A 22002-nucleotide genomic window follows, 5' to 3' on the forward strand; every position below is an offset into this window, starting at 1 on the left:
ATTTTTCAATAATTTTAGGTCTTTTTAGTTTTATTTTTTAATTATTTATTTTTATTATTTTAGGAATTCATCTTAGGTTTTGTAATTATATTAATATAATAAAAGCATATGTTTTTTTTCTTTATTCTTTGTTGTGATGATAAATATTCTTTTATAGATATAATCTAACAAACTAAACTTAAAAACTCTAAAACACCCCACAATTGTCTAAATTATAAGCCAAACATTTGGTGGTAGCAAGGCACCAAGGCAGTTTTCCCGACAACATTAAAGTAGGTGATTTGAGTAGCTTTACAATGGACTTGAAGATACACAAGGCTAAGCATATACCTCTTGACAGCGTAAGACACAGCTGATTTGATCGATATAGCTTCCTTTAGTGTTTATCATCTTCCACCGGGTTGTTCGTATTGCTAGGGTTTGACATCATCATTGCTCATTGCAATAGTAACGATAGTTTACATATGTTTTACCTGTATACGTGAATGATTTGTGCATGGAATTACTTCATAATTTCCTGTTTTCTCTAACAGGTGTTAGCACGACGGTAGATTGATCTACTAACAGCTCAGGCTTGGTTTTCAGAAAATAAACAGCTCGAGGAGAAGGTTGGTTTCTAAAGATTCTAGCATTTTTTTTTCATCCATAATCGGTGGGAGAATGCTTTTGGATTGCAACTACTATGATTCGAGTACTAGCAATGTGAAAAGTTATTATGGATAATATGAGTGACAATGCTTCTGGCTCGAATATGTATATGTGGAACTTGAACATGAACATTCAAATTTTCAATATCTTAACCTTTTGCTAGCATTGCTGAGGTTTCATTGGCCTAATTCAAGAAGTCTAAATATGATAAAATGACATGTCAATAGATTAAGGGTATGGGCCATTGAGTGCTCGGGTTTGAGTGTAATATGTGCAATTGCCAATGAAACCTTGACATTGTTAACAAAGATTAAAGATCTATATCCTTGAGTATCATGTTTGAGAAACTTTGATTTTTAGGTGTCTTAGACATACTTCGCATGGCCCTCCACCAAACTTTGCCAAGCCAACATACTTGCAGCCCATCAGGTCTTATAACCGACCTAACAAGGGAGGTACTAAATGATAGTGGCCCATGCAAGCCCTTCGCCTAACACACATCTCACTTGGATTGAGAAAACATCATTCAACCACTTCGATAAAATAACTATTATTCGTTATTAATATACGTTATAACTCAATCACATCATGTCTTATAATTAATCTAATAAAAGAGATACCAAATAATAAATTCACTGATCAGAGTAGGACACATTCCTTATGGAAATCAACTTTATGTAACTCTCATGATCCTATAGTAAGTGATCTTCTCCTCTCGACTTTCTCCATCCCTTGCTCTGTAAGGTATTTTCGCATCTGCTCTCCATCTATTACCATCGGTACAATCTCCATCTAAAACTATTTTCTCTATCCTTTGCAATATAATTTTTATTTTTGTCTGTTTTCAAAGAAAAACAAATCTATTTTGCAGGTTAAACTTCATTCATTTCTAAGCATTTAGTGTATGAATGGAGGGTAGTTAAACGCATCATCCAAACTATATCGGTTTAATGGTGTAAAAGTTCCTTAATTTTAAAAAAAAATCAATTAAGTTTCTCTCAAATTTTTTATTCAATTCAGCTGGTGTTGTTTAGATTGGAACGATGATTGAACCTTTCAAGTCACCGTTAGTTCATCAATTTGATCAGTTCGATCAATTAGATTAAAACAATATAAAAATTCAAAAACTAGATTCAATCGGTCCGTACAGTTCTTGATCCAATTGGTTCAAAGCCACCCTTCACACCAATATCCAACCATTCTTGATCCAACCGGTGCAGTCTAGTTCAAACAATATTGCCTTTGATAATTTTGACTAGAGTAACACTTTGATCAAAGTTGACCATTAAAAACTAACGGCAATACTAACGTGACAGCACCATGTCAGTCAATAAATGCTAATGTGACGATCCACATTAATAAAAATAAAAAATATATTTTAAAACTAATTTAAAATGAACTTTAGCTAACACAACATCCACCAATAATTATATCAGTCGTTATAATTATATCAGTGTTAGTTTTTAACTGTCAACATAGTTAAAATTATTAATCAAACTAAATTGAATGAAAAACGAGAGATTAATTGATTTTTTCGAAATATTTTTTTATCTAAAAAAGAAAAAAAAATTCTTTCCAAATTCACATTTATATCCTAAAGCCTAAAATGAATAGACATATATTTCCTGCAAAACTTGTTCTCAGCACTGAATTTCCGAAGGCAGAGTGTAAGCATTTTTGTCTCCCACATGATAATGGAAAGATAAATCGTGATGATGAGGCTAAGCGGTTTCACAGATATCAAACCATCGACAGCATGCCAACACTTGAATCCCTGTGCAACCTAATCATGGAAGAGAGAACGATTAGAATAATTGATAAATAAAATAAAATCCTCCTATCAATATTTCTGGTACGGTGATGGACTAAAAGATTGGTCTTCTCTCCACCATTAAGTATTCTAAACAAAGATGGATTCCGGCAATGGTGTTTATGAAGTTTAAAGCTTTTAGAGGTTCATGAACTAATACATGATCCTCAATAGCATAAGCCATTAGCCCATTACAGTATTTCCAACAGCAGAGCTCCTTCAATTCAAAGCATTGATGGCTATATGAATGAAGGTCATTTGTTCTTCCACCTACATCCTGTAAGCATACATTGATGGAAGTGAAAAGGGAAAGTGAAGAATTTATAAAGGGAGAAACTTGCCTTTTCGGGTTTTTTCCCAAAATTCCCAAATCCAATAATGTTGTTTACATAATAATCGGTTCATATAACTAAATAAAAAACTTAAAAATACATCGTAAAAACAGGATAAAATGTGTAGTAGTAGATGTCGGGGAGAGATGGTGCCCACGTCATTAAAGGGTGACATAATAGCTTCTCTCTTACTTGTCAGCTGCAAAGTTGAAGCCTTGATTGAATTTACAATGCCCTTTCAACGAACTCCTTATTTCAAGGACAAGGTCTGGTTTTTTTTTTTTGGTTTTGCTTTCTTCTTTTGTCTTTGTTTTGTATTGTTTTTTTTTTAGCTGTTTTTCGAGTCTGATTTTTGTTCTTGTGTTTCAACTTTCAAAGAATTCTGGGGCAAAGGCATGGGTTTGTTTCGTAAACTCTTTTACAAGAAGCCACCTGATGGCCTTCTGGAGATCTGTGAACGTGTTCATGGTGTGTTTTCTCCTCTTCCCTTTGTTTCATTTCATGTTCTTTCCTCTTTATATATATAATTGGAATTATGGATTGCGAAAAATAGAAATTCAATGTATATATTTGATTCTGGAAAAATTGGTCACTCAGGAAATGATTAGTATTTAGGTGATTTAGATATGAATTTTGAAAAGATTGCTGCTTTTTAGATTCTGGGTTCTGTTTGGTTGGTTAGAAAATTTGGGAACAAAATTCGAAGTTTGCATTTTGAATTCTCTGTTTAAAGTGTAAGAGCATATAGGGTAATTTTATGACTTGAAATAGTAGCTGACAAAATGTGTGCTATGGTGGCAAATAGTTTTTGATTGCTGCTTCACTATTGATGCTTGGGAAGAAGAAAACTACAAAGTCCATGTAAATGGAATAGTTAATAATCTTCACGGTCACTTCCCGGACGCTTCATTCTTGGTCTTTAATTTCCGCGAAGGAGAAAGCAAAAGCTATATGGCCGAATTACTATCCGAGTACGATATGACAATAATGGATTACCCTTGTCAGTATGAAGGGTGTCCATTAATCGCAATGGAGGTGCTCCACCATTTCTTGAGATCATGCGAAAGTTGGCTTTCGCTTGATCAGAACAATTTGTTACTAATGCATTGCGAGCGGGGTGGTTGGCCGGTTTTGGCTTTCATGTTGGCTGCATTGCTTATATATAGGAAGCAGTATAGCGGCGAGCAGAAGACATTGGACATGATATACAAGCAAGCTCCGAGTGAGCGTTTGCAGTTGCTGTCATCCCTGAATCCAGTGCCTTCACAATTGAGGTATCTGCAGTATGTCTCAAGGAGGAATGTGGCTGCTGCGTGGCCTCCTTTGGACCGAGCTCTAACCTTGGATTGTGTAATTCTTAGACAAATTCCAAACGTTGATGGAGAGGGAGGTTGCCGTCCTGTATTTAGAATATTTGGACAGGATCCTTTTCTTGTTGCTGATAAAGTTCCAAAACTTTTGTACTCAACCCCCAAAAGAAGCAAATATGTCCGGTATTATAAGCAGGTAATATCATGGCCTTGCTCTTGAAATTCAACTTGGGGAGTTCTGCTCTAATATCATGAAAAGTCATTATTCTTTTAAAATAAATCTACTTACTATGTATGGACTCGTGTCAACGTGTTGTTTTATATGCTTGCTCATATTGTCACATCTTCTTTCGTATGTGCCTGCTGTTGGATTCTACTCCAGAGCAAGTGATTGCTTAACATCTTACTATTTTTATTGCAGAAAGAGTGTGCGCTTGTTAAAATTGACATAAATTGCCATGTTCAAGGTGATATTGTGGTTGAGTGTGTCAACTTGAGTGAGAAGGAAAGAGAGAAGATGATATTCAGGGTTGTGTTTAACTCAGCTTTTATTAGATCAAACATTTTGATGCTCAATCGTGATGAAATTGATGTATTGTGGGATGCTAAGGATCAGTTTCCAAAAGAATTTAGAGCTGAGGTATATATATCATTTGCTTGCAATTTTTTCCCTCCTTTTTTTTTTTGGCCCTAATAAAAGGTTACCTTGTTGGTGAAGATTCTTTTTTCGGAAATGGATGCTGCTGCTTCCATTACTTCCATGGATAATTTTTGCTTTGAAGAGAAAGAAGGACTTCCTATAGAAGCATTTGCCAAAGTTCAAGAAATGTTTAGTAATGTTGACTGGTTGGATCCCAGGTCAGATGCTGCATATAATATGCTTCAACAAATGGGTGCATCATCCCAAGAAAAGTCCGACAGTGAGCGGAATAGCAGTGTTGACAGCCCTCGGTTTGGGAGATTAAGTCCTAGAAAGCTTTCGGATGAAAAAAAACTGTCATCATTACCAGGTAGCCCGAGGAGTCCGACAACTATGGGTCTGAAGACTCTGGTTTCAGCACCCTCAGAAAAGTCATCTCTTGATTCTGAAGCACATAAGGAGGCTAAGCCCCAGGACTCTCAAATTGCATCATCCAGTCAACCTGATGCCCCACAGTCTGCTGAGATAGCCAAAGATCAGCCTTCAGAGGTTTCCACTTCTATGTCCTCTCCAGCTTCGGCAGCAGCTTCAACCGTGACAGCTCCTTTAGCACTGGCTGGCAAGGAGGACCAAGTGATCCCTACTAAATCTCCACTTTCTAAAACATCACCTGCCAAGGAGGACCCTGAGGTTAGAGTGATCTCTCCCGCTACATCTCCACCTCCAACCCTACCTGTTAAAGAGAATCAAACTATCAACGACATAACTACAGAAGCATCGGCATCTTTGGAGGAAAGTTTAGCTCAGAGAGCAACAACTCCAGCAGCACGAACACCTTCTCCTGCATCTCCCTTGAGTAAAACTGAAGTTGGTAAAGATGGACCTCCTGCAGTTCCTCCTCCATCACCGGTTATAGCTGAGTCTCCTGTTGCTGCCCCTTCACCTCCTCAAGTTTCAGCTTTTAAGGAAGATGTAGCTTCTACGGCTGCTCCTCCTTCTCATCCATCACCTCCTCCTCATTCCAAGCAAGAAGCAAGTCCAGCTGCTTCATCATTAGTACCCCCAACCCCGCCGCCGCCACCACCAACCCCAACTGATGTATCATCAGCAAACCAAGCAGCACCCCCACTCTCACCCTCACCCTCACCCTCAACTGGTTCATCATCAGCACCCCCACCCCCACCACCGCCACCCACTACTGGTTCATCATCAGCACCCCCACCCCCACCACCCCCACTCACAACTGGTTCATCATCAGCACCCCCGCCACCCCCTGCTCCTTTTGGTAAGAAGACGGGTGGTGGACCTTCAGCTCCTGCACCACCACCTTTGCTTTCTTCTGCAAATTCAAAGAACAGACTTCTTTCACGTTCTAGTAATTCAAAGAATGACAAGAAACTAAAACCATTGCATTGGTTGAAGTTATCCAGAGCTGTGCAGGGAAGCCTATGGGCTGAAGCACAAAAAACGGGTGAAGCTTCCAAGTATGTGCCGCTCTGCTAAGTTTGGATTTTTCTTTTGAAATTTGTGGTGTCCTTTTAAGTCTTATGGAGCAGTTAACACTCTTTGTAGGACTCCTGAGATTGACATATCAGAGCTAGAGAATCTATTCTCAGCAGCTGCTCCTAATACGGATCGTGGTAATAAACAAGGTTCACGTACAGCAAAAGGACCAAAAACTGAAATAGTGCAACTGGTAATGCATTTTTTAAGAATTAAGGTTCATTTTCTTGTTTCATAGATGTTACCATCCATCTGTAGTTATAACCTTACATACTAAGCAGTTTAACTGTTATATAAATTCATCCTTTATTAAATACTAAGTGCAGTTTTTATCCACCTGTTTGTCATTGCTTATCTGCTTCATTGCCATAGAAAATACAAAGCATTTTAATACTGCTCCAAATTGGAAACTTGGTGCAGATAAGCAATGATAGATACTCATACATGAATTGGAAACTTGGTATGGTGCAGATAAGAAATGCTTTCAGTCTGATTCATGCTCACACATGAACGAAGAATTTATAGTTTATACCATCAGCTGTTTGATGATGATTGTCATTTCATGAACCTAGTCGTTATATATAGAGTATGCTTTTTATTAGTACTTGTTCCTTCTTGCAGATTGACCACAGACGTGCATATAATTGTGAAATCATGCTTTCAAAAGTGAAAGTGCCCTTGCCTGAGTTAATGGTAGGTTGAATGGTATTATTTACAGCATGCAATTATTTACTTACCTAAAATTGTTGCTCTAAAACCTTATGTTTGGATAGTTTTAATCCTAAAATCAACTGCAAACTCACATCCTAGCAGTAGAGTGATTTTTCCATATTACCGATTTGTTGCTTATTCATCTTAACACCTCTTTCTCTTTATTTTTAACAAATGTACATGTAAGAACTCTGGCCTTCATACTGTCCAATGTTTTAGATTGTTTCAAATGTCACTAAGTTCTGATGGACAGTGAAAAGCTTAGCTCATATGATCCTTAAGGAGAAAAGCGTGCTGTAATTTCAGGATACCAAGGGAACTGCTGTTATATTAGTATAGGATGTACTCAAACAATATGGATATTCATATTAGTCTTTAATAATATGGATGTCCACTCAATAAGCTTAAATATCAAATTGCACGCACAAATGCATCTTTCCAAAAAGGAAACGGTTGTGCTGTGTGGATATGGTTAATGATGCAATTAGAGATGAATACTCTGTATTGAGGAAAAAACTCTCTCAAAGTATATATTTCTTATAAATATGTACAACTATATATACATGTAGGATTTAACAACTAAGAAAATAATATCTCTTAATTAGAATCTCTAAAAATATCAATTGTAATCTCTAAAGATACTATTTAATAATATCAAATAATCAAAGATTCTCAACACTCCCCCTCAAGTTGGTGCATAGATGTCTCATATGCCTAACTTGCAAAGAAGATTATGATAAGTCTTATAGTTGAGCCCTTTAGTAAAAACATCAGCCAACTGTTTTTCGGATGCTAGGTAAGATAGACTTAAAGACACCATTAGCTACTTTTTCCTTGATAAAATGACGATCTATTTCGATGTGTTTGGTTCTATCATGTTGTACTGGATTTTGAGCTATGCTCATGGCCACCTTGTTGTCATAGTACATGGTTGATCCATTTTCATTCAAAAACTTCAACTCTTCCAATACTCAGCCTCTGCACTTGATCGAGCCAGAACACTTTGTTTCTTGCTCCTCCAAGTGACTAAGTTTCCTCTCACAATAGTACACTAACCCATTATAGACATTCTGTCATCAAGAGAGCCAGCCCAATCTGCATCTGTAAATACTTCTATCTTGAGATGATTATTTTTTTTATAAGAGAATACCTTTAGTCGGTATAGACTTCATATAGCACAAAATTCACAATACTGCCTGCATATGAGCTTTGAGAGGATCATGCATAAATTGGCTTACCAAACTAACAGCATAGGCTATATCAGGTCGAGTATGAGCGAGATAAATTAAACGTCCGACGAGTTTTTGATATCTCCCTTTATTCATCATTTCACCGATCTCTGCTTGTAACTTGTGATTACTCTCAATAGGTGATTCTGCTGATTTGCAACCTAACATGCCAATCTCTGTCAGAAGATCTAAGACATACTTTCTTTGGGAAATAAAAATTCTATCTTTCAATCTGGTCACTTCTATTTCGAGGAAATATTGTAACTTTCCCAAGTCTTTGATTTCGAATTCCTAGGCCAATTGTTTTTAAGTCGGGCCATTTCTTCCTTGTCATCTCCTGTCATAATTATGTCATCAACATAAACTATAAGGAGAGTAATCTTACCCTTGTGATGTTTTATAAAAAGGGTATGACCAACATTACTTTGTAGATGGCCAAAGGACATCATGACCGTACTAAATCTATCAAACCAGACTCTGGGAGATTGCTTTAGTCCATATAAGGCCTTTTTCAGTTTACATACTTTCCCTTAAGTATCTTTATCCTTGAATCCTAGAGGAACTTTCATATACACTTTTTCTTCTAGGTCTTCATGTAAGAAGGCACTCTTACATCAAACTACTGTAAGTCTCAATTGAGATTTGTTGCACATGATAAAAGGATCCTAATGTGTTCAATTTAGCAATTGGAGCAAATGTTTCTTGATAATCCACTCTATATGTCTAAGTGAATCCTTGCGCTACTAATCTAGCTTTAAGTCTTTCAGTTGAACCATTAGCCTTATACTTGATAGTGAACACCCTTTTACAACCAACTAATTTCTGCCCATTAGGAGGATTAACTAGTTCTCACGCCTTATTTTTTGCTAAAGCCCTCATTTCTTCAATCATAGCCTTCTTTCATCTTGGATTAGTGATGGCCTCTCTCTAATCCTGTGGAACAGATATAGAGAACAAAGACAAAGCAAAAGCTCTATAGGATGGGCATAAGGAATCATAAGAGATAAAGTCAGAGATAGGATATAAAGTGCAAGTTCTAACACCTTTTCGTTGGGCTATTGGTAATTCTAAATCAGTAGCAGCTTGAGGTAAAGAAGACTCACTTGACAGTGAACAGTCAAGGCATAAAGTAGATTGTATGATGGTATCTTCTTTCTTGCCTTTTCTAGTGTATGTCCGTAGATCAGGCCTATCTAACAACCGTCCACTAGGCTTCTCTTGAACCAAAGTCTCTGCTAGAACTAAATTCTCCCTCGAAAGAGTAACAAAATAAGGTGTCATCTCTTCATTTTCAATAACCTCCCCCTGAAGAGATGGTTGTGATGAAGAAAAGTAGGATTCATCCTCACGAAATGTTACATCCATACTTACATAATACTTTCTAGGTAGGGGATGATAACATTTGTAACTCTTGTTGTGTGGAAGAGTATCCAATGAAAACACATTTGACTGCGCGAGGATCCAGTTTGCTCCCATGTCGAATATGAACGAAGCAAACACAACCAAAGACCTTTGGTGAAATTGGGTAATCCGTTTTGCCCTGTTAAGTTTCTATGGGGCTTTTAAAATCAAAGACCTGAAGAGGCATCCGATTAATGAGATAAGCCGCAACCAAAATCGCATCCTCCCAATAAGGCTTTGGGAGATTCATAGTGAACATAAGTGATCTAGCAACCTCCAAAAGATGCCGATTTATTCTTTCGGCAACACCATTTTGAGCACTTGTACCTGGACAATTGGTCTAATGCAAAATCCTATATGATTCCAAATAATCATTAAAGTTATACTTGGTTCCATTATCAGTTCACAAAATTTTAACCTTAGCATCCAACTGAGTAGTAATCAATTTATGAAAATAACGAAAACATGAAAAAACATCACTTTTGGATTTTAATAAAATATCTATGTCATCTGAGTGTAACAGTCAATAAAAGTAACAAACCAACAATTATCAGATAAAGAAGTAATGCGAGTAGGGCCCCAAACATTCGAATGAATAATCTCAAAAGGAACAGTACTTCTATTATTATGCAAATGATAATTGTTTCTTATATGCTTAACAAACTCAAGGGCATAAAAAACTAAAAAGTCTAACTGAATTCTTGAAAACAAATTAGGAAACATCTTGGCAAGAATAGTAAATGATGGATGTCCTAACTGCCTATGCCACTGAATTATCTTCGAGTTGATATCTTTATTGTCTCCAAATAATGCTTGAGATATACTGTCCGATCGATCCAGAAGATATAAGCCATCACACAATCTATGGCCAATCGATTTTCCTGTCTAGAGGTCCTGAAAGACACAATGATCAAAAAAGAATTCAAGTTAACAATTTAAGGCTTTAATGATAGTACTAACAGATAAAAGGTTAATAAAAAATTTAGGGACATAGAGGGCAGAGTATAAAGTAATATTGGAAGTACAAACAATAGAACATTTTCTAGAGATGAAGGTAAGGGAGCCATCAGCTAGTCGCACACTATCTTTAGATGCACAAGTCGTATAGTTAAATAAGCTTTTGTTTGATCCTCACACTGGAATCAATAATCCAAGAGTCAAAAGTAGATAGAGCGGTTAAAACAATACCTAAGTTCGCATGATTAGACTTGGCAATCGAGGTAGAGTCCAATTGAGACAAAAAGCGTCGAAGATGTTGAATCTCGTCCGAGATAAAACTTCCAGCATAAGTGGACTTATTCTCTATTGTCACAGAGTCTAACAAATTTGCTTAAGATCGAGAATTACCCCTCATTTTCCACCACGACCACGAGTGGGACGATCATGCAACTTCTAGCACGAATCTTTAGTGTGTCGAGGCTTACCACAGTAGTCACACGTCAAGTGATCCTTGGTAGACTTACCACCCGATGGACTATACTGGTTAGCAATAAGGCCAACATTCTTTAAATGTGGATTATAGAGCATAACACCACGACGACTATCCTCTTACTATACATAGGAGTATGACATATGAAGAGAAGGGAACGGAGTCTTACCAAGAACTTGAACTGAATCTGATCATACTCAGTATTCAACTTAGCCAAGAAATTAAAAACACGCTCATTTTCCACCATCTTTTGAAAATTTTCAGCATCCTTGGCACAATTCGCTTGAAAATCGGTGATAATAATGAGGTTCCTGCCACAACTCACTTAATTCAGCAAAATATTGAGAAATTATTAGCTCCCCTTGTTTTGTACCATGGACCTTATTATGGATCTCAAAAATTTGTGCATCATTCCCAATAAGAGAGTAGGTGAGAGCAGCAGCATTCCAAATCTTTTCCGCAATATCAAACAACAAATAGGTTTTGGAAATATGGGGTTGTATAGAGTTGATAAGCCATGCCATAATAAGTTGAATCCCACTGACTAAAGGTTGAATCAATGAGTTCAAGTTTCGATGATTTACCGGTGAGGTACCCCTGCAAACCACGAGACTTGATAAATAACAAGTAGGACCTTGACCAAGCAAAGTAATTATATTCATCAAGCTTCACAAGGCTAATTTGCAATGAGGAATTATCGGTTGAAATCACGAGCTTCTCGTCTATAGACATAATGTTGGGAAAAAAACAACTAAACCCCAAAAAAAATCTGCTTGCACAATTAGAACAAAAATACCAAAAAAAAAACACCAAATATATCCCACACAAAAAACTTAGCCAAAAACACACCTCCACTTAAAGGGGAATGATCAAAAGAGAGCAGAGAGCACAGCAACGGCATCGGAAAACACACGGCGGCAGCAGGTGGAGTCCACGCGCGGTGCGTGAAACAGAGCAGCAGTAGCTTGCAAAGGCGAGTAGGGCCCATGCACGGATCTTTTGGTCACTGGAGTTTGGGGTTTCGCCGGCAAATGGATTCCAACTCCAATGGTAGGGGCGCTGAGAAGAAAAAATAAGGATAGGGTGAAAAGTACCAAATTTGTGTTTCTAGTGTTTGTGGGAAAAAAAATTAAATAAAAAAATCTCAAAAATCGGATAAAAAATCTAATACCATGATAAAATTAGAGATGAATACTCTAATATTGAGGAAAAACACTCTCTCAAAGTATATATTTCTTAGAAATATGTACAATTATATATACATTTAGGATTTAACAACTAAAGATACTATTTAATATCAGCTGTAATCTCTAAGAATACTATTTAATAATATCAAAGAATTAAAGATTCTCAATATAAAATAGTCAAAGATTCTCTACAGTTAACAATATCTCGTATATGTTAGCTTATGCTATTTAGTGACACTGTTGCAGAGTTCGGTTCTCGCCTTGGAGGAATCAGCATTAGATGTTGACCAGGTTGACAACCTCATAAAATTTTGTCCTACCAAAGAGGAGATGGAACTACTGAAGGTGAAATGAATTATTATTCAAATAATAAATTTTTAAAATTCTTCATCATATTAACATTAGACTTGATGCTCTCTAATCATATGCCTACGGTGCAGTCAAAACATCTTATACTAGTATTATCTTTTCCATAAGTTTAACTGCATTCATAACTCCTTGTTCAGGGCTACACTGGAGACAAAGATAAGTTGGGAAAATGTGAACAGGTATGTAGGATTTGATGACCTCCGTAATGAATTATTCAATCGAGCTATGATATTTAATGGCAAACTACATAACCACTATGGTTCAGCTTCCATAGCAGCTCATTGCTGAGAATGGAAGTTTTACTTAATATCTTCTTTTCGCTAATTAGCTACACTCTCGTATCAATATGTTTCATGGACCTCTGAAACAGTTCTTCTTGGAGCTAATGAAAGTCCCGAGAGTGGAATCCAAGCTCAGGGTATTCTCTTTTAAGATTCAGTTTCGCTCCCAGGTTTGATCCTGAATCAGTATCCAAATTGAAGAGTTGCTAAATGTTATTTGCTTATCATTGTTATTTATCGGGACTTGAAACTATCCTTTAGGTTTCTGACCTTAGGCACAGCCTCAACATTGTAAACTCTACAGCAGAGGAGGCAAGTTATACATTATTTTTGCCTGCATTCATTTTTTACGGAACGCCTTTCGCTATCCGACAATTGATATTGCATTAATGTCGGAACTTCTTTTATCAGATCAGAAATTCTGTCAAATTGAAGAGAATAATGCAGACAATTCTTTCGTTAGGAAATGCTTTGAATCAAGGAACCGCAAGAGGTGAGTTAACTATGATTTGGCTGGTAATGGAACAATGCTAATGCACTATCATACATTCATATCATCAAATATTATCCAATGTCCGTGCGATTGCTTTAGGTTCTGCCATCGGATTTAAGTTGGACAGCCTTCTTAAACTAACAGATACACGTGCACGGAACAACAGGATGACTCTAATGCATTACCTTTGTAAGGTAGGATTTCTTGTGACCATAACAAAACCTGTTCTTTCTCGACTTTAAAGCCTATATGAAATTTGCAGTGATTTTAAAGTATGTATTTGATTTTAATCTGGTAACTAGATGTAAAAAGTCTTAACATATTGAGTTGGTCATAATAATCTGAATAATAAATCATAGGTGCTTGCTGATAAGCTTCCAGTTGTACTTGATTTTTCGAAAGATGTTTCGAGTTTAGAACCAGCAGCAAAGGTATGTTACTCGTTCTTAATGCAAATAGTTTTAAAAGATTCAAGTTATAGCTAGCATCTTGTCGCTAACATGCGGATTTCCTTTAGATACAACTGAAATTTTTGGCAGAGGAAATGCAAGCCATAAGCAAAGGATTGGAGAAAGTTGTTCAGGAACTGTCGAGTTCCGAAAATGATGGACCTGTGTCAGATAGCTTTCGTGAGGTATTTTAAGAATATAAAACACCTACATGTACATACACATATACATATTTCTTTTTGATTGTCCTTTTGTTTTTCAGAAATTAAAAGAGTTCCTTTGTTTTGCCGAAGCCGAAGTGAGATCCCTGGCTTCATTATATTCCGGGGTGGTATGTCTCTTGCTTTGTTGCAAACAATGGCATTCTTACAAGTTACAACCATTCACCATATCAAACCGTCCTTACCTGGGTTCTGTATCGACAGGGTAGAAACGTGGATGCATTGATTCTTTATTTCGGAGAAGATCCAGCTCGATGTTCCTTCGAACAAGGTATTTGATCGAAAAAGTAAAAACCTTCAACTTTATTATCTCTCTTTGTTCACTAGCTTATGAGGCTTGGAATGTGCTTTCTTTGTGATATTGTAGTTACTTCAACTCTACTAAATTTTGTGAGGATGTTTAACAAAGCTCACGACGAGAACTGCAAGCAGCTTGAACAAGAAATGAAAAAATCGGCGGAAAATGACAAGTCGAAGATGCAGGATGAATCGAAAAACATATTACAAACTTCTATCAAAAGCAACAATGTCAAATGATTCAAACATCAGCAAACTGCCTTCTCTTCCCGAGAGACGGTAGGGGCAACCGAACAATGACGGTGTAGGAATTCTTGTCGAGAACCGATACATCATCAAACAAAAGTGAAATGTAAATATCAAAAGTGCTGCATTTCACCACGAACTCGATGCTTCTCTAAGGCAAGCCTTATACTAACACATACCGATCCATTTTTCCGCCATTTCCCGAGTTTTGATTACCTTAATACTAATCACTGACTTAGGTCTTTTTATCATTTTCTTTTTGTTGTTGAAGCAGAGATGGGGAGTTAAAGTTAAACTACTCAGTTACTATAGATCAACTTGTAAACTAATCCACTCAAAGAACTAGTAAGTAGTTTTTCAAGAAAGATTCTGGGGATTGTGAATCTCATTTTTCGTTTCCCTGATCAAAAAATTTTGTTTATTATTCTATTCTTTTTAATTTTATTTCTTATGAACTTAACAAATAATTGTAGAAACTCTATATGATTATTATCTGCCATATTTATTGATGGGGCTCTTACAAATAGCTGTATGGCCAAGTGGGTTGAAACTTGTGCGTTAACATATATTCAGCATAACGTATAACTTTCTCGGAAAATTTCAGCTAATACCGATGGTGTTAGACTTTGGGATTTGCATGAAACGCGTTGCAAAAAAAGAATTAGTACACCCAAACACGTTACAAATTTAGATTGGATGAAACTGGTGTCGGTGGCAAAATAAGAGTAAAAAAAAAAAACCTTTAAATTTGTACATATATATGAAGGCAGTAGGCAGCTGTTTGCATGAAATGTCTGTCGTGACGTGCTTTTTAAAATAGAAAGACACCTTTCAATTTATCAGCTTTTTTCATGTACCTACTGGATTCAGGCACTCGCCCCTTACGCCAGACTTTTCTCATGTGTAGGCCATTTTTTTTAATTACCTGAATTTTGAGAAATTATGTACGATTTAGTATTTGTAATTTACTAGGGTAATTTTATATTTTTATAATTTTATATTTTAAAATTTCAATTTTTATGTGATTAAATTTTGTTATAGGGATGTAGTCATGGGGTTGGCAGCGCTGGTCTCCCTAAAATAGAAAAATTTTTATTTAATTTTAAAATTTTAAATTAATAAAAATAAAATTATATTTTGTCTTCTTAAAAATAATAAAATTTGATTTAATTATTTAAAATATAGGCTATTCAAATGGTAAAATTATATTTTATAATTATAAAAAGTAAAATTTAATTTCAACCCCAATAAAAAAATTTTGCGTTTGCCCTAGCAGTGAATATATCATCATGTGTATTGTATAATGTTAATTTGCTATATTTACTTAATATTAACAAAAGATAGTAATATTATTTTAATTAATGAATTTAACTGTTATCACTTAAATTAGAATTGAAATTTAAAATTTTGAATAGCGTAGAGAATAAAAATGATCAAATTAAGTCAATTGAGTGGTACAGTTACTATCGCAACAACTAAAAAAATGAGTTCGAGTGCATTTAAATACGTTATTCCTCAAACTGGGGAGGTGATACAGGTAGAAGTAGGTATTTTATAAAAAATTAATAAAATTAAAATATATTAACTAAATTTGGAATTTACACATAATATAAGGATTAAACGCGAATTTCTCCAAAAAGGAGTAAATTGAAAAAGTTTTGAAAGTTGAGGGTACAAAGATAAAAAGGAATAAAGAGTTAAAGTTAAGAGTATAAATTTTATGATTTGGTTTTTACTTGGTTCAGATCCAAAGCAAATTCGCAGAAGAAACCATCATTCATTTCCAGAACAATTCAGCAAGGACAATCTCTCAATTTGCATGTAAAAATAACCCCCTTTTTAATATCGAAAAAAATCCTTTAAAGTAGCCCCAAATCATATAACCCCAGTAACCCCACCATGTCATCCTGTTTGTGTTTCTCAATAGCTTTGTAATGGTGAAGAAAATGGTCCATCCCACCATCCTCCAATCCTTCAAATTCAAGCCTTATCAACAGTTAACATCAATGTCCCAGTAGTACTCAATTATCCCATAAAGCCGAAAAGGTAATAAATTGGAAAGAAAAAGGATGGATTTGAGTTACAGAAGACTAGGTGTTAAAAGCAATGTTGTTGCAGCTGGGTCGGTGTGGGAAACTAGGATGAAGAGCGATGAATTCAGAGGTGGAATCAAGGTTTTCAATGGAGAAGATGAAGATGAAGAAGAAGAAATCATCAATGGTGATGGTGATAAAAGATTGAAGAAAGGACAAAGTGTCGGTGGTAGCAAGAGAAAGACTTGGAAAAATGAAAGCTTTGATGGGTTCAAGAAGAACCCAATTAAGGTAGTAGCTAAAGGAAGATCCATGGAACATTGTAAAGATTTGAGCTTGGCTGTTGTTGATAATGGGATTAAGAAGAAGAGTCCAGTTCAGGTCAAGAAAGGAAGATCTGATGGAAATGAGAGAAACCCAATTCTTATGAGGAAGCAAAGATCTCAAGTTCATAAAAGGACTGCAAAAACAGATTCAAATGGAAATGAGGATTTGGGTTTAGATTCCATTGAAGAAAATGAGAAGAATCCAGTTGAAACAGACAAGGTTGAATCTGAGACTGAAGAGAGCAATGACGAGCATGGTGTTTGCCAAGACAAAACCATTTCAAGCTGTGCTGATAATGGAGATACAGTCAAATCATCACCTGAACCATTACTTGATGATGATGCTCATGGTGATGGTGATGGTGACGGTGATGGTGATGGTGAAGAACAGATAGAGGAAGAGAATGGAATTGAAGTTGAAAATGAAAAGAAGAGCTTTGATATTAAGGAAATGAATGTACAAGAGGACAAGAAGCTTCCCAAAATTGATATTCAAGTGAAGAAATCACCAGAAGAAAAGCCTAACAAAGCTATCAATGAAATGAAGAAGGTACATGAAGATAAAGGTAGTAATGTTGTTAATCAAGTGAAGAAATTTAGTCAATTCCATAACAAAACTGCAACTTTTTCTTCAACTATGAACAAACAGCCTCCACCAGTTGTAAAGCTTGCTACTTCAATTCCCACAAAATCTAAACCTTGTAAGTAACATGTTTCTAGTTAATGCTCTTACATGACAACTTGAGATTAAAGATTGTTGTGTTCTGGTTTTGTTTCAGTTTCAGCCTCAAATGATGATTACCATTACCACAAATTCCCACAAACACAGAACAAATTGCAGAATATAGGTAAGTCAAGAAAATCAAAGAATTTTTCATAATATCAACTTGTTGAATTCTTGTTTTTACTTTTGTTAAAATCTTTCAGTTGATTTAGTAATGTGGAGAGACATACCGAAATCGGCACTGATGTTCGGAATAGGATCATTCATCATAATCTCATCCTCTTACACACAAGATCTCAACATCAGGTAATTGTCAATGAAAACACATGTTTCAATCTGTTCGTTACTAAAAACCTTGTTTGATCAATGCTGTTTTGCAGCTTTATTTCTGTAATTTCCTATATGGGACTTGTTTACCTTGCAGCCATTTTCCTGTACAGATCAATCCTCTGCAGGTAAAAAAAAAAGCCTCTGCAATCATCAAAAACACTCAGTTTTGAACCAATTTTTTGATCCCTGAATTCATTTTATACAACAATGGCAGGGGAGTTGTGGAAATAGATGAATCAAACTGTGTGGTTGGAGAAGAAGAAGCAATTTGGTTACTTAAATTGGTTCTTCCTTACTTGAATGAGTTCTTATTAAAGCTGAGGGCACTTTTTTCTGGTGATCCTTCAACAACAATGAAGGTAAATTTTCCTTCTTTTTTTGCTACCATTTTTTATATTGAGGAACAAGATGGAAAATAACAGAAGTTGACCATCAATTGAAACAATTTGCAGATGGCAGTGCTGCTGTTTGTTTTGGCCAGGTGTGGCAGCTCTATAACCATCTGGAAAATGGCTAAACTCGGTAAGTTTTTTTTTTAAACACCCTCAAACTCTAATAATTTTTTTTTACTGAGGGTGAAAATCTTGCTGTCATTTTACAACACTAACAGTGAGTCTTGGTTGTGTGCTTAAAACTCAGGTTTCTTTGGCGTTTTCATTGTTCCAAAACTCTGCACTTCTTATTCTCACCAATTAACTGCATACGGTAAATCCCTCTTATCTCTATTGATATATATATATATATATATATATATTAATTACAAAAGAGGGCAGAATCCTAACAACGCGACTCGAACTCAGATTATACCTTAGGCGATGAACATTCTGACCATTGGAGTTCATCTCTATTGATATCTTTTAAGATAAAAGAATAGAAACATTTTAAGGGTGGTAGTTTTCAAAAGAGTAGGAAGTTTCTTTTACTGGGTGAATAATTTTATAAGAATTTAAAATCGATCCATATCGGTTCCAGAGTCAATTAGTTCAAAGTTTTTTTCTAACCGATATCTTAGTCGATTCTCGATTCAACTAATCTAATTGATCGGTTCAATCTGATTCAAACAACATTATTTACAAAAATAAAATTTAGTTCAATTAGTAATCTTGTTGTTGCATCAACTAAAATGACTTGGTTCGAGGGTAAAAATTATATTTAAAAAACTTACTTGAGAAGTTGAAGTGGATGACCTTATTAAATTTTCTCATCAAATTGCTAAAACTATTTGTTGAAATTGAAATAAAATTCATAATTTATTGTGCTATATAGCTTTATCACTGGTTTGAAGTTAGTGGCCATCATTGTTATGGGATTCTTACCTTTTTTATGCACCTTTTTCATTAAAATTTGAAAAAATCATTTATAACCCTCAACTTTTTCGGTTCACCATGAAAGCTTTAGGTAAAACTATCATATCATGCTTGTAGAATTAAATTTGGAGATTCCCTTAGTCACAATCAATTTTACAATTAAAAGTCCCTCTCAATTTTGATATTCTATCAATCTAACCCTCTATGCTTAAGTATTCTATCAATCTAATTTTGATTTTTTTTAAAAACTATCCGATAAAAGTATAAAATTTAAAATACATATATAATAGATCATATATGAATTTAGAGGGTTAAATTTGTAATTATCTCAATAAAAAAAAAAACTCTAAATCCAAGGTTGTAAAAAAAGAGACTGAATTCATTTTGTTATTAAAACTTATAACATTAATCTCATTATAGGTTCTTATCATATATGTCCTTCCCTAACTCTTAAATAGGAGGATAATGCGCTTCAACGTATTTGAACCCACATCTTCTTACACTGGCACTAATACTGATGCCAATTTAACTAAGACTCAATCTCGACAAATTAATGTTTATATTTCTATTATGAATTATTTATATTTATGTATTTTTTTAATTATTACAACATTGTCTAATTTTTAAAAAATCTACGTGGAACATTAAGGAAAATTTTGGATTGGACGGTTTCGAGATGCATGGGAATCATGCACACATAAAAAGGCCGTGGCAATGGTCCTCTTCACCCTGGTTTGGAACCTATGTTCTACTCTTGCTCGCATTTGGGCCGGTAAGAACAAAAAGTAGCTCTACTTGTCATTGCTATTTGTTATAATCGATGGGCTCGGTTTTTTTTTTTTTTAACAAGTTATTTGTTCTTGTGTGAAACTGTGTAGCATTCATGCTATTTGTGGCACTTCGATACTATCAGCAAAAAATGACGGATGAATGGATGGAGAAGGAAGAAGGTCTATGTGGAAATGGATCATCCATTGGAAATTTAAGACAAAGACATCATCGGCTTAACACATCTAAAGTAGAACCACTTAAAGTTAAGAGAGGATTCTGACTCACCCTGCCTGCCTTGCCCCATAAACCTTATAAGCTTCTTCCATGCATCACATGTGTTGGTGCTCTGTAATATTTGTAGAAAAACATATATCTTTTTTCTATGGTAATGTATTTTATTTGTTTTTTTGGCTGTAAATCTGCATGTTTGGTTTATGTGACTTTATTAGCTAACAACATCCCCTTACAATACCAATCGAGTTTTAGTTCGATTGGTATGGGCATTGTTGCCAAGGTAGGAAAACACTGGTTCAAGTGCGTTGAAATATATTGTCCTCCTATTTATAAGTTGAGGAGGTGCTTTGAGTAATTCTAGATATTGTATCAATATTATAGGTGTTTCTTGTCTTTTTATACATTTATATAAAATTTATAAAAAAAACAATTTAAATTTAGGAAAAATATACAAACAAAACAATGGGATTTTAACTTAAAACGTAATACATCTCAAATTCTTAGTTTCACCATTGCAACCAAAGTCTCATTATTATTATTTTATATAGTTTTTCATAAAATATATTTTCACCCACATCATGTTCTACGTCTGCACTTATTATTTAAGCATGTGATTGAGTTAGTTTTATGAGTTCACTCAATATCTACTTAGTTAGGAAAAAATCAAAATTTAAACAATTAATAAATTCTTGACTTTACAATTGCAACCAATGACTCGTTATTATTTTTATATAATTTTCACATAAGATTCGTTTTTCACTCATATCGTGTTCTACATATATAAACGACAATACAAGTTAAAATTAATTGAAATGCATTTAATATTCTTTTATCCGATGTATTTATTTGTTTTACTTTCTTTTAATGCACAATATAAGCTAATATATGTTTTTATTTATTTTATACCTATTATACAAATCGTATTATTGTTTTCAAATCATATATTTCATTATATAATGTTTGTCGTTTTGTACAAATGATGCATACTTGTCATTTTGTACAAATAACGTCAAAATTTCATTGACGATAATTTATGAATTCCATACAGATAAACTTTGTGAGTATAAATACTTCCAAGAGTACTTAATATACTAATTGAGATACAACAAATAAAATTAAGGTAAACTACACCAAGGTCATTAAATTATTTGTAAGTTTACGTTTTAGTTACTAAACTTTAAAAGTTACAAAATGGTCGTTGAAAATTTTGAAAAGTTTTTATTGAAGTCACTGGGCTATTAAGTTTTTTTTTAAAGATTGGCTGTAAGCTCCAACCGACGATTCAACGATATGGTGGAGCAATGTCACCTAACGAGTAGAAGAACATAGATTAGATCTGAAGGTCACCAAAATCTTTAGAGAAGGTCTATATTGGAGATCAGAGAATAAAGTTGTTTAGATTTTGATTCACAAATTCGTGACCTTAAAAAATGTTTCATAAAAAAATACTGAATTATAGTAGAGAAGAGAAAATAGAGCTTTTGATTGGTGCAAACAGTGCAAATAGATAAAATCATACAACAGTAATTTTAACAATCAAATGACTTAAATAAAAAAGTTCAAAAAATTCAATAATCATTTTGTAACTTTTAAAGTTAAGTAACCAAAACATAAATTTATAAATAGTTTAATAATCTTAAAATAATTTACCCTAAAATTAAAGATGTTGTCACATGATAACGAATAAATGTTCATCAGATGCAAAAATTCTCATTACTGTA

At 34.8% G+C, this 22002-nt stretch overlaps 2 protein-coding genes across 3 annotated transcripts; both read left to right on the plus strand.

The window, feature by feature from the left end:
* The first annotated feature begins 2479 nt into the window (after positions 1-2479).
* On the plus strand, positions 2480-15082 carry LOC105783949 (formin-like protein 13). Its single transcript, XM_052625909.1, has 18 exons — positions 2480-3056; positions 3169-3258; positions 3596-4296; positions 4522-4740; positions 4819-6224; positions 6313-6436; positions 6865-6936; positions 12447-12545; positions 12707-12748; positions 12940-13020; positions 13112-13162; positions 13262-13343; positions 13443-13537; positions 13703-13774; positions 13861-13977; positions 14055-14123; positions 14218-14284; positions 14381-15082. The coding sequence occupies exons 2-18, from the start codon at positions 3186-3188 to the stop codon at positions 14548-14550; spliced, it is 3540 nt and encodes a 1179-aa protein (XP_052481869.1). The 5' UTR covers positions 2480-3056; positions 3169-3185; the 3' UTR covers positions 14551-15082.
* Positions 15083-16297: 1215 nt separating this feature from the next.
* LOC105783116 (reticulon-like protein B21) lies at positions 16298-20636 on the plus strand. 2 transcript variants are annotated; one of them, XM_012608331.2, is made up of 9 exons: positions 16298-17616; positions 17695-17763; positions 17843-17945; positions 18020-18094; positions 18184-18328; positions 18422-18491; positions 18609-18674; positions 19926-20048; positions 20155-20636. In XM_012608331.2, exons 1-9 carry the CDS (start codon positions 16626-16628, stop codon positions 20325-20327), a joined length of 1815 nt encoding a protein of 604 aa, XP_012463785.1. In that variant the 5' UTR covers positions 16298-16625; the 3' UTR covers positions 20328-20636. The 2 variants fall into 2 exon arrangements, with proteins under 2 accessions (XP_012463785.1, XP_012463787.1); XM_012608333.2 differs by having other exon boundaries at positions 17852-17945.
* Positions 20637-22002: the final 1366 nt, after the last annotated feature.

This window comes from Gossypium raimondii, chromosome 13, assembly GCF_025698545.1.
Source record: "Gossypium raimondii isolate GPD5lz chromosome 13, ASM2569854v1, whole genome shotgun sequence".
NCBI classification, from domain to species: Eukaryota; Viridiplantae; Streptophyta; class Magnoliopsida; order Malvales; family Malvaceae; genus Gossypium; species Gossypium raimondii.

Coding starts and splice junctions, on each gene's coding strand:
- LOC105783116 (XM_012608331.2), top strand. CDS start 16,626: ATGGATTTGAGTTACAGAAGACTAGGTGTTAAAAGCAATGTTGTTGCA. Junction 18,329..18,421: donor ATCCTTCAACAACAATGAAG/GTAAATTTTCCT, acceptor AACAATTTGCAG/ATGGCAGTGCTGCTGTTTGT. Junction 18,492..18,608: donor CTGGAAAATGGCTAAACTCG/GTAAGTTTTTTT, acceptor CTTAAAACTCAG/GTTTCTTTGGCGTTTTCATT.
- LOC105783949 (XM_052625909.1), top strand. CDS start 3,186: ATGGGTTTGTTTCGTAAACTCTTTTACAAGAAGCCACCTGATGGCCTT. Junction 13,163..13,261: donor TAAACTCTACAGCAGAGGAG/GCAAGTTATACA, acceptor TTCTTTTATCAG/ATCAGAAATTCTGTCAAATT. Junction 14,124..14,217: donor CTTCATTATATTCCGGGGTG/GTATGTCTCTTG, acceptor CTGTATCGACAG/GGTAGAAACGTGGATGCATT.